The sequence below is a fragment of the Heterodontus francisci genome, chromosome 45 (genome assembly GCF_036365525.1).
Source record: "Heterodontus francisci isolate sHetFra1 chromosome 45, sHetFra1.hap1, whole genome shotgun sequence".
NCBI lineage: Eukaryota > Metazoa > Chordata > Chondrichthyes > Heterodontiformes > Heterodontidae > Heterodontus > Heterodontus francisci.
Genome location: NC_090415.1, coordinates 3,754,864 through 3,767,329, shown reverse-complemented (window position 1 = coordinate 3,767,329; position 12,466 = coordinate 3,754,864). Strand labels below are relative to the sequence as shown.

The following is a 12,466-nucleotide window of genomic DNA, read 5'->3' as shown; positions in this document are numbered from 1 at the left end:
CTAAATTTGCTGATGACACAAAGATAGGTAGGTGAGGAAGTTGTGAAGAGGACATAAGGAGTCTGCAAAGGTATATAGATCGGTTAAGTGAACGGGCAAAGATTTGACAGATGGAGGATAACGTGGGAAAGTGTGAACTTGTCCACTTTGGCTGGAAGAGTAGAAAAGCAACATATTATCTAAATGGTGAGAGATTGCAGGAGTCTGAGATGCAGAGGGATCCGGGTGTCCTAGTGTATGAATTGCAAAATGTTTGTCTGCAGGTACAGCAAATAAGAAGGCAAATGCAATGTTGTAGTTTATTGCAAGGGGAGTGGAATATAAAAGTAATGTTTTGCTACAGTTGTACAGGGTACAGGTGAGACCACATCTAGAGTACTGTGTAGGGTTTTGGTCTCCTTGTTTAAGAAAGGATATCATTGCATTAGAAGCCATTCAGAGAAGTTTCACTTGACTGATTCCTGGGATGAGAGGGTTATCTTATGAGGAACTTTTGGTAAGTTTGTGTCTGTATTCATTGGAGTTTAGAAGGGTGAAAGGTGATCTTATTGAAACGTATACGATCCTGAGGGGACTTGACAGGGTGGATGTTGAAGGGATGTTTCCCCTTGTGGGAGAGATTAAAACTAGGGAACACAGTTTAAAAATTAGGGGGTCTCCCATTTAAGGCAGAGATGAGGAGAATTTTTTTTTCTCTCTCAGAGGGTCGTGTGTCTGTTGAACTCTCTTCCCCGGATAGCGGTGGAGACAGGGCCATTGAATGTTTTTAAGGCAGAGGTAGACAGATTCTTGACAAACAAGGGAGTCAAAGGGTATCGGGGGAAGGCAGGAAAATGGAGTTGAGGCCACAGACAGATCTGCTCCCCCTCGTTCATAAATTTGCAGATCGGCCATGATCTAATTGAATGCCGGGACCGGCTGGAGGGGCTGAATGGCCTCCTCCTGCTCGTGAGTGATCATGAGCACTGAGAGTGCAGCCGCTCACTGACATCTTGCCACTTGGACACTTCATGGACTTCGTCTTGTCATTACAGGTTGCATTGGACCACCAGAAGCAAGTGTAATCTTTAACATCAGCTCCTGACATTGCAAGGGTGCGAGATTGGCTGAAGATGATATGGGTGGTTATCTTAGCATTTGGTGAGTATCCCAATATCGAGTCATAGATTCAGTTACGGCACAGTTCGGCCCATCGAGTCCCTGCCAGCTCTCCACGGAGCTATTCAGTCAATCCCTCTCTCCAACTCGATCCCCGGTAACTCTGCAAGTCTATTTCTCTCAGGCGGTCATCCAACTTTCTCCTGAAGTCACTGATTGTCTCTGCTTCCACCTCCCTTGTGGGCAGAGAGTTCCAGGTCATTACCATCCTGCTGTGTAAAAAAGTGCTTCCTCATGTTCCCCCCTGCATCTCTTGTCCAAAACTTTCAACCTGGGTCCCCTAGCCCTTGTACCATTCGTTAATGGTAAGAGTTTTTCCTTGTCTAACTCTGCTCTGCCATAATCTTGTATACTTCTATTAAATCTCCCCTACATCTCCTTTGTTCTAAGGGGAACAAACCCAGCTTTTCCAACCTAACGTTGGAAGTAAAACCCTCCATCCCTGGAGCCATTCTGGTCAATCTCCTCCGCACCCTCTCAAGGACCCTCACATCCTTCCTGAAGTCTGGTGACCAGAACTGGCCAGAATTCTCCAGTTGGGGTCTAACCGGAGCTTCATAAAGGTTCAGCATAACCTCCTTGCTTTTGTACTCAATGCCTCGATCTATGAACCCCAAGATCCCATCGGCTTTACTGACCATATCTCTCAATATGTCCTGCCACCTTCAACGACCGATGCACAGGCACCCCCAGGTCCCTCTGTCCCTTGCACCCTCTTTTGACCTGCACCATTGCCTCTCCCTATCCCTTCTCCCAAAAAATGCATCACGCCACATTTGTCAGTGTTGAATTCCATCTGCCACCTCTCTGCCCATTCTGCTAGCCCTACCTACATCCCGTTGCAGGTGGTTCATATCATCCTCACTGTTTGCCGTACCCCCACGTTTGGTGCCTTCAGCAAATGTTGAAATTCTACTCTGTATTCCAAGATCCAAGTCATTTGTATTTAGCAAAAAAAAGCAATGATCCCAGACTGACCCCTGGGGAACACCACTGTCAACCATCTCCCAGTCTGAGAAGCAACCATTTACCATGACTCACTGTTTTCCAAACTTATGCCAATTTTTTTTTTTATCCAATTGGACACTGACCCTCCTATTCAATGAACCTCAATTTTGTAAACAATAAACAATCTTTTGCTGTTGCTGACAGGTAGTCAAAGTCAAGGCAGCATTCCAGTTTCGTTGGAGTTTCCGATGGCCCTTGTGACTATCTAGCAGTGCTCAACACGGTCAAGTGAGAGGCTCCTAAACACAAGGATTGGGACCAACCAGGTCGAAATTTAACCCATCGGCCATTCCGCGATGAAGTATATATATATAAAGAAATTCATGCCATCCTAAGTGGTAGGGAATCTGGACCATTCATACTGTGGGCCGGAGTTCAGCTGTTAAACATCAAAGTGACACAAATTGAGTGCATAAGGATGAGGGGGTTATAAATTCGATTGATTTCGTTTGGCACCGCCCACTAAGATGAATTTCTACACCGATATGTTTATATTTAGATGGCAAGAATACAAAAGATTGGAACCCATCTGGTTCACTAATGCCCTTTAGGGAAGGAAATCTGCTGTCCTGACCTGGTCTGGCCTACATGTGACTCCAGACCCACAGCAATGTGGTTAACTCTTACATGCCCTCTGAAATGTCCTCGCAAGCCACTCAGTTGCATCAAACCGCTACGACATCCAAGGAAAGGAACGAAACCGTATGACCACCCAGCATCGACCGAGGCACCGGAAATGACAACGGCAAACCCAGCCCTGTCCACTCTGCAAATTCCCCCTTACTAACATCTGGGGGCTTGTGCCAAAATTGGGAGAGCTGTCCCACAGACGAGTCAAGCAACAACCTTCACCACTGACGCACAGTGGCAGCAGTGTGTACCATCTACAAGATGCACTGCAGCAACTCACCAAGGCTCCTTCGACAGCACCGCCCAAACCCACCACCAGCCACCCAGAAGGACAAGGGCAGCAGACGCATGGGAACACCAACCACCTGCAAGCTCCCCTCCGAGCCACTCACCATCCTGACTTGGAACCGTATCGCCGTTCCTTCACTTTCGCTGGGTCAAAATCCTGGATATCCCTTCCTAACAGCACTGTGGGTGTACCTACACCCCAAGGACTGCAGCAGTTCAAGAAGGCAGCTCACCACCACCTTCTCAAGGGTAATTAGGGATGGGCAATAAATTGTGGCCTGGCCAGTGACACCCACATCCCATGAACGAATGTGATGCTTTAGGTATACAAAGCCTTGGTTTGACCTCGCCTGGAGCTATTGTGAGCAGTTCTGGGCACTACACCTTAGGGAAGATATATGAGTCTTGGAAAGAGTGCAAGTTAGATTTCCCTGAATGATACCTGGACTCCAAGAGTTTAGATACGAGGAGAAATGAGGCAAACTGGAATTTATAAGGTGAAGCTGTGATTTGATTGAAGGGAACAGACAGGGTAGATAGAGATAAAGTAGTTCCGCTGATTGGAAATTTGGGGCCATGGTCTAACAATTCGAGCTAGATCTCTCATGATAAAATTAAGAAACACCACTGCACACAGTGATGGTAAAAGTTTGGAACTGTCTCCCACAAAATGCTCTGAATATCTGAGATGGCGAGATTGTTGTCATCCAAATATATTAAGGGAAATGGGGTGAAGGCGCGAATATGGGGATGGGTTGCTGGTCTGCCGTGCTGGAGTAGACTTGAGGGGCCGAATAGCTGCCTCCGATATTCCTGATTTATCCTGCATCCTTTATCGATTCACCAATGTGGGGTCAGCAGAATTACAAATGATAGAAGACCTTTGAGCAAATAATTACACGCTAAGGGTCATCGAGCCGAACAATCCAAGTGTCGCCTATCCCTTGTTTAAGAAGTGTCGATCAATTGGAGCCAAGAAGGTTCCATTGTCCCATTAAGAAAAATGCGAGGGGGGCTTTTGAATGGATCAATGGACAAGATGGGAAGGCAGTTGCAAAGTGGCACTCCCAATCCACAAGGATAGAGGACTACCTGCCAAGGAACAGAGCTAATGGCAACCTGGCCAACTGACACAGCCATCAGGACATAGAAAGTGTTGGAGCAAAATTCAGACGCCGTCTTAATAGATAGAAATTGAGAAGGGTGCATGGATAACCTTCCCCTTGGTGCACACGTGGGCATGAGCACTAATTAACCAGCGAATTACAATTACATGCTGGGAATGCTTCGCAGGTCTGGCAGCATCTGCGGAGAGAGGAACAGAGGTAATGTTTCAGGTCCAGGACTTGTCTTCACACTGAAGAAAGTCAGGCTCCTGGAATTAGGTATAGAAGAGAGTCACTGGAAGTTTATTTGTCGTCAATTCTTTCTTGGGACGTGGGCGCCGCTGGCAAGGCCAGCATTTGTTGCCCATCCCGAATTGCCCTTGACGACTGAGTGGCTTGCTCGGCCATTTGGGAAGGCAGTTAAGAGTCAGCCAGGTTGCTGTGGCTCTGGAGTCACTTGTAGGCCAGACCGGGTCGGGACGGCAGATTTCCTTCCCTGAAGGACATTGGTGAACCAGTTGGGTTTCTACGACAGGATGCCGTGGTGGGATTTGAACCTCTGTTTCCCCAGGGGATTAGCCTGGGCCTCCGGATTGCTAGTCACCACTGGATCACAGGGATTAAAAAAGAACTCCTCATCTCCCCTCGAGTTCTTTAGTGTATTATATTAAAATACACAGAGAGCACATGGGTCATTAAATATATTCAAGGTTGAATTAGACAGGTTTATGATTGACAAGGGAGTCAAGGGTGGTGGAGGGCAGATAGGAAAGTGGAGTTGAGGTCACAATCGGCCATGATCTTATTGAATGGCGGGGCAGGCTCGAGGGGCCGAATGGCCAACTCCTGCTCCAAATTCGTATGTTCTTATGTGTCCTTTAGTTACCCACCCTCCTGTCAATGGAAACAGTTGGGAACTAGGGTGTAAGGACACACTGAATGGACAGATAACTTCAGCCCGCAGTCCACTCTGACCCATGCGTCCTCGGCCTCCTGCATTGTTGCAATGAATGTGAAAGCATGCACAGGGAACAGCACCCCCATAATTCTATGAGCTTCTTTACAGTCTCATGGACTCAATATTGAATGAATCGACCCTCCTGTGCTCTTTGGGCAATGGCGACTGATTGAATTGGAGATGTTGCTACTGGAGATGTGCGAACCACTGCTTGACGTGGGGATACTCCACCAGCGCAAGACTAATGGGGTAGTATGCACCCAGGGTTGCACCAGCCGACTTGCACTCTTAGTTTTGGCATAGTTTCTCATGCATTCCCTCTCCTCTCCGACTCTACTCCGACCATTTACATCAGCCCTGGGTTTGTTTCCGTCCTGGTCCCATTCATCACCACCAATTGCCTTGCACATCATCTCTTCATTCGGTTAATCTAATGCTGCCCATCAAACAGCCACATCCAGTCCCACTCCTCTACTGCCCTAGCTGAGTATCTATTCCTCACTCATGTTTTCCAGCTCCAGTGAAGGGTCATCGACCTGAATCTTGACTTCCCGATGCCTCTCTGTCCACTGATTCTGCTGATTTTTCTGGTTATTTTGCACTGTTTTCCATTTTGGTTGCAGATTTCTTGCACCAAGTGGTGTCTTGTGACTGCCTTGATAACCGTACGCTTGTCTTTTTTTTCTCTTGCAGTTCCTTTCGGTGTGGAAAACGGATTGGCGTCTGAAGGTTTGGGTCAAGTAACGTTACTTAAGTGGTGCTGGAATCACAGAATTATAGAACTGTTACAGAGCAGAAGGAGGCCGTTCGGCCCATCGTGTCTGCACTGCCTCTCTGCAAGAGCAATTCTCTCAGTTCCATTCCCCCACCTTCCCCCCATGACCCTGCACATTCTTCCTTTTCATAGAACTGTCTAATTCCCTTTTGAATGCGTCAATTGAACCTGCCTCCACCACATTCCAGACTTTAGCCACTCGCTGTGTGAAAAAGTTTTTCCCCCCCCGTGTTGCATTTGCTTCTCTTATCAAATACTTTCAATCTGTGCCCTCTCGTTTTCCATCCTTTCACCAGTGGGAGCAGTGTCTCTCGATCTACTCTGTCCAGACCCCTCATGATTTTGAATACCTCTATCAAATCACCTCTCAGCCTTCTCTTCTCCAAGGAAAACAGTCCTAACATCTCCAATCTATCTTCATAACTGAAATTCCTCATCCCTGGAACCATTCTCCTGAATCTCTTCTGTACTCTCTCCAATGCCCTCACATCTTTCCTCAAGTGCGGTGCCCAGAACTGGACGCAATACTCCAGCTGAGGACAAACTAGTGTCTTATACAAATTCTACATAACCTCCTTGCTCTTGTACTCTACGCCCCTATTAATAAAGCCCAGGATACTGTATGCTTTATTAACTGCTCTCTCAACCTGTCCTGCCACCTTCAATGACTTATCCACATGTACACCCAGGTCCCTCTGCTCCTGCACCCCCTTTAGAATTGTTCCCTTTATTGTATATTGTCTCTCCATGTACTTCCTACCAAAATGAATCACCTCACATTTCTCTGCATTGAACATCATCTGCCACCTGCCTGCCCATTCCACCAAATTGTCTGTGTCCTTTTGAAGTTCGACACTATCCTCCTCACAGTTCACACTGCTTCTGAGTTTCAAACCATCCGCCCACTTTGAAATTGTGCCCTGTACGCCGAGGTCTCGGTCATTAATATATAGCAGGAAAAGCAAGGGTCCCAACGCTGACCCCTGGGGGAACTCCACGACAAAACTTCCTCCAGCCCGAAAAACATCCACGAACCATAATCTTTGTTTCCTGTAACTCAACCAATTCCGTATCCGTGTTGCTACCGTCCCTTTTATTCCATGAGCTCCAGCCTTGATCACAAGTCTGATGCGTGGCACTGTAGCAAATGCTTCTAAGTATTGGTGCGCTCATATTACTGCCACCCAATACGTCATTCTGTTCACACCTTGCTCCAGAGATTTGAGCGCAGGGAACGCCTGTGGGACCAGTACGAAGGGAGTCTGCTCCTTGCACACCTTGGTGCCAAATCTTGTTTGATGCGCGCTACCCGTGAAGCACCTGGGGCTATATAAATGCAAGTCGGTGTTGTTATCACTGTTTGGGTGACAATTCGGTTCAGAGTGTCGCTGGTTATGTTCCGAGCCTTTGCAAATGCTTTGCTGGCACGAGGCCAACTGTGCACATACCGAAGAGCATGTAACATCCATCAATGGGGTTGGATCAAACTCTCTGCCTCCAGCATAGGAAGTAACTTAATAGCTTGCCAATGAAAGAAGCCTCCCCCACTTTACTGGAAATGGTTCCCCCAGACTTGGCGGTAGAAATTCTCCGCTTGTTTGCCGCACCTCTCGATGCTCTGTCGGAGCCAATTCCACTGGACTAAATATCGGGTTGGGTTCTAATCCCACCCAAAAAGGTATTCCGAGGCCCAGCTGGCTCTTTCTGTCAGTATTGCTCTCATGTCCGTAACAAGACAATATGGACTTCTGCGTGTTGTACATGTCTTGGGAAATGAGGTCGGCCATTTGGGGCTGTGTTGAGGAGGAATTACTTCACTCAGAGGGTGGTGAATCTGTGGAATGCTCTACCCCAGAGGACTGTGGAGGCTCAATCATTGAGCATGTCCAAGAGAGAGATGGGTCGATTTCTAGATATTGACATTATGGAGGGATTATGGGAAGAGTGTGAGCAATTGATGTTGAGGTCAAAGATCAACCATGATCTAGCTGAATGGCAGTGCAGGCTCGAGGGGCCGAATGGCCCTATTTCCCATGTTCCCAGTCTGCTTTGAGCTGAGGTTGTTTGTCCATTCTGTTTCAACTTTCTCATTAGAGTTCTTGAGGTTGAGACTGGTGAACGGCAGTAATACCTGCAATGGCAGAGTGGAGGTTTACCACAATGAAACCTGGGGGACAATCTGTGACGACTACTGGGACATGCCGGATGCCGTCGTCGTCTGCCGCCAAATGGACTGCGGGTTCGCCGAGCTAGCCCACGGCTCGGCCAAGTTCGGGCAAGGCTCGGAGGAGATCTGGCTGGACGATGTCAAGTGCTACGGGATGGAGCTGTTGCTGCAAGAGTGCACGCTGAAAGCATTGGGGCAACATAACTGCAATCACAGAGAAGATGCCGGCGTCGTTTGTAATCCAGGTCAGTACCTGCATAGGACAAAGGGACATTGAGGGAAAGTGTCAGGTAGAATGCAGGTAGGCTGACATTAATGTGAGATCAAACTCACTATCTGTCTATCTATCCACTTATTCATCTATCTATCTATCTATCTATCTATCTGTCTGTCTATCTATCTATCTATCTATCTATCTATCTATCTATCTATCCGTCTATCTGTCTATCTATCTATCCGTCTATCTGTCTATCTATCCATCTATCCATCTATCCATCTATCCGTCTATCTATCTATCTATCTATCTATCTATCTATCTATCTATCTATCTATCTATCTGTCTGTCTATCTATCTATCTATCTATCTATCTATCTATCCATCTATCTGTCTATCTATCTATCCATCTATCTGTCTATCTATCTATCCATCTATCCGTCTATCCATCTATCCATCTATCCGTCTATCTATCTATCTATCTATCTATCTGTCTATCTATCTATCTGTCTGTCTATCTATCTATCTATCTATCTATCTATCTATCCGTCTATCTGTCTATCTATCCATCTATCCATCTATCCGTCTATCTATCTATCTATCTATCTATCTATCTATCTGTCTGTCTATCTATCTATCTATCTATCTATCTATCCGTCTATCTGTCTATCTATCCGTCTATCTGTCTATCTATCCGTCTATCCATCTATCCGTCTATCTATCTATCTATCTATCTATCTATCTATCTATCTATCTATCTATCTATCTATCTGTCTATCTATCTATCCATCTATCCATCTATCCGTCTATCTATCTATCTATCTATCTGTCGATCTATCTATCCGTCTATCTGTCCATCTATCCATCTATCCATCTATCCGTCTATCCGTCTATCTATCTATCTATCTATCTATCTATCTATCTATCTATCTATCTATCTGTCTATCTATCTATCCATCTATCCATCTATCCGTCTATCTATCTATCTATCTATCTGCCGATCTATCTATCTATCTATCTATCTATCTATCTATCTATCTATCTATCTATCTATCTATCTATCTATCTATCTATCCATCTATCTGTCTGTCTCTTTATCTATCTATCGATCTGTCTGTCTGTCTCTTTATCTATCTATCTATCTATCGATCTATCTATCTATCTATCTATCTATCTATCTATCTGTCTATCTAAGTGTCTATCTGTCTGTCTATCTAACTATGTGTCTGTCTGTCTATCTATCTGTCTATCTATCTATCTATCTATCTATCTATCTATCTATCTATCTATCTATCTATCTATCCATCTATCTGTCTGTCTCTTTATCTATCTATCGATCTGTCTGTCTGTCTCTTTATCTATCTATCTGTCTGTCTCTTTATCTATCTATCTATCTATCTATCTATCTATCTATCTATCTATCTGTCTATCTGTCTGTCTCTTTATCTATCTATCTATCTATCTATCTATCTATCTATCTATCTATCTATCTATCTGTCTGTCTATCTGTCTGTCTCTTTATCTATCTATCTATCTATCTATCTATCTATCTGTCTATCTGTCTGTCTCTTTATCTATCTATCTATCTATCTATCTATCTATCTATCTATCTATCTATCTATCTATCTATCTATCTGTCTCTTTATCTATCTATCTATCTATCTATCTATCTATCTATCTATCTATCTATCTATCTGTCTGTCTCTTTATCTATCTATCTATCTATCTATCTATCTATCTATCTATCTATCTATCTATCTGTCTCTTTATCTATCTATCTATCTATCTATCTATCTATCTATCTATCTATCTGTCTATCTATCTATCTATCTATCTATCTATCTATCTTCTCTTTATCTATCTATCTATCTATCTATCTATCTATCTATCTATCTATCTATCTATCTATCTGTCTGTCTCTTTATCTATCTATCTATCTATCTATCTATCTATCTATCTATCTATCTATCTATCTATCTATCTATCTATCTATCTATCTATCTATCTGTCTATCTATCTGTCTATCTATCTATCTGTCTCTTTATCTATCTATCTATCTATCTATCTATCTATCTATCTATCTATCTATCGGTCTACCTGTCTGTCCATGTAACCTATTCCTCTGAGATTCGAAGATTGAGAGGTGGTATAATCGATGTGTTGTAAACCATACCGAGGTACTACTTTCTCTGGCAGGGGAGTCAGAAACACAAATGCACTGTCTTGAAATATGAACCAGGGATTCAAGCGTGAAATATTGAGGCAGTTTTTCAGATAAAGAGTCATTTAAATCTGGAAGTAAATCCCCGAAGAGACTGGGTGTTGGGACAATTAATATTGTGAGAACAGATGATCAATAAGGTGTTTGCTGGGTAATTTTGCAGAGGGAACATATTATTCTTCATTTTCGATTCAAATTTCCTTCCAATTATCTCACAGTCAAAAGGGTGTCATTCCAATTTTGGGTGATGGCACAAAACAGGCAATTTGGAATTGACTGCGTGTTAGACGCCATTGAAGAAAATGGGCAGGGTGTACAATAAGGTGCCAATTTTGCCTTCAGTTAAAACTGTAGGACAGATGTCTTGTATCCACCTCAGTGTCTCCCGACAAACCATTTTCAAAAATGCATTTGTGGGGTGTGAGGGTCAGAATTTGTTGCCCATCCCTAATTGCCCTTGAACTGAGTGGCTTTCTCGATCATTTCAGAGGGCATCTGACAGTCAACCACATTGCTGTGGGTCTGGAGTTATAAGTAGGCCAGACCATGTAAGGCTGGCAGATTTCCTTCCTTAAAGGACATTAGATGAGTTTTTGCAAAGATCATCAGGCTATAAACTGAGAGAGGGGAATGTGCAGCGAGACCTGGGTGTTCTCGTACACCAGTCGCTGAAGGTGAGCATGCAGGTGCAACAGGCGGTAAACAAGGCAAATGGTATGTTGGTCTTCATAGCGAGAGGATTCGAGTACAGGAGCAGGGATGTCTTGCTGCAATTATACAGGGCCTTGGTGAGGCCACACCTGGAATATTGTGTGCAGTTTTGGTCTCCTTATCTGAGGAAGGATCTTCTTGCTATAGAGGGAGTGCAGCGAAGGTTTACCAGACTGAGTCCTGGGATGGTGGGACTGACGTATGAGGAGAGATTGAGTCGGTTAGGATTATATTCGCTGGAGTTCAGAAGATTGAGGGGGGATCTCATCGAAACCTATAAAATTCAAACAGGACTTGACAGGGTAGATGCAGGAAGGATGTTCCCGATGGTGGGGGAGTCCAGAACCAGGGGTCATGGTCTAAGGATACGGAGTAAACCTTTCAGGACGGAGTTGAGGAGAAGTTTATTCACCCAGAGAGTGGTGAGCCTGTGGAATTCGCTACCACAGAAAGGAGTTGAGGCCAAAACATTGTATGTTTTCAAGAAGGAGTTAGACATAGCTCTTGGGTTTAAAGGGGTCAAAGGGTATGGGGGGGAAAGCGGGAACTGGTTGCTCTTGGGTTTAAAGGGGTCAAAGGGTATGGGGGGGAAAGCGGGAACTGGTTACTGAGTTGGACGATCAGCCGTGATCATAATGAATGGCGGAGCAGGCTCGAAGGGCCGAATGGCCTACTCCTGCTTCTATTTTTTATACATCATGGTCACCAATCAACAAGCTTTTTAATTGGAGATTTGTTAATTGAACCCAATTTCACCATCTGCTCTGGTGAGATTTGAACCCATGCTCCCAAAGCATTAGCCTAGGTTCTAAACTAGTAGCCCAGTGATATTCCCACTGCGCCACCACCTCCCTCCTCACAAACGCTTGCCCCAATGATCGCTTAAAATGTTATCAGGAGCCTTGAAGCACACAATTAATGGTCAGTTTATTTCTTGTTTGCGTTTCAGACCAGCCGCCCAAACCGTCCATATCCCTCAGTCGATTTTCCGAAAACTTTGTGAAAGGGGAGAACCTATTTATTCAATGCAACGCTTTTGGCTACTATCAAACCGCAGTGTTTTATCTGTATAAGGGCGATGAGGACCATCACATGGCTTCAAAGGTCCCTTCCGCGAGGGGTCACTCTGCCACTTTCCTTTTCCCAAACATTGACGCTGGAAATGAAGGGAATTACACCTGCAGCTACGAGATCGAAGTTACTGGACGCCTTTACAAATCGCCCAAAAGC

General features: G+C 44.7%; 1 protein-coding gene across 1 annotated transcript in view; it reads left to right on the top strand.

Moving 5' to 3' along the window:
- The first annotated feature begins 1,033 nt into the window (after positions 1-1,033).
- The window catches only part of LOC137356276 (deleted in malignant brain tumors 1 protein-like), a 36,539-nt gene continuing 25,106 nt past the window's right edge, over positions 1,034-12,466 (top strand). Inside the window, exons 1-4 of the mRNA XM_068022146.1 lie at positions 1,034-1,140; positions 5,842-5,877; positions 8,018-8,335; positions 12,186-12,466. The exon at positions 12,186-12,466 is cut by the window's right edge and continues 25 nt beyond it. Coding sequence (XP_067878247.1) covers positions 1,113-1,140; positions 5,842-5,877; positions 8,018-8,335; positions 12,186-12,466 — 663 coding nt within the window. The 5' untranslated portion in view covers positions 1,034-1,112. The remainder of the gene's footprint in view (positions 1,141-5,841; positions 5,878-8,017; positions 8,336-12,185) is intronic.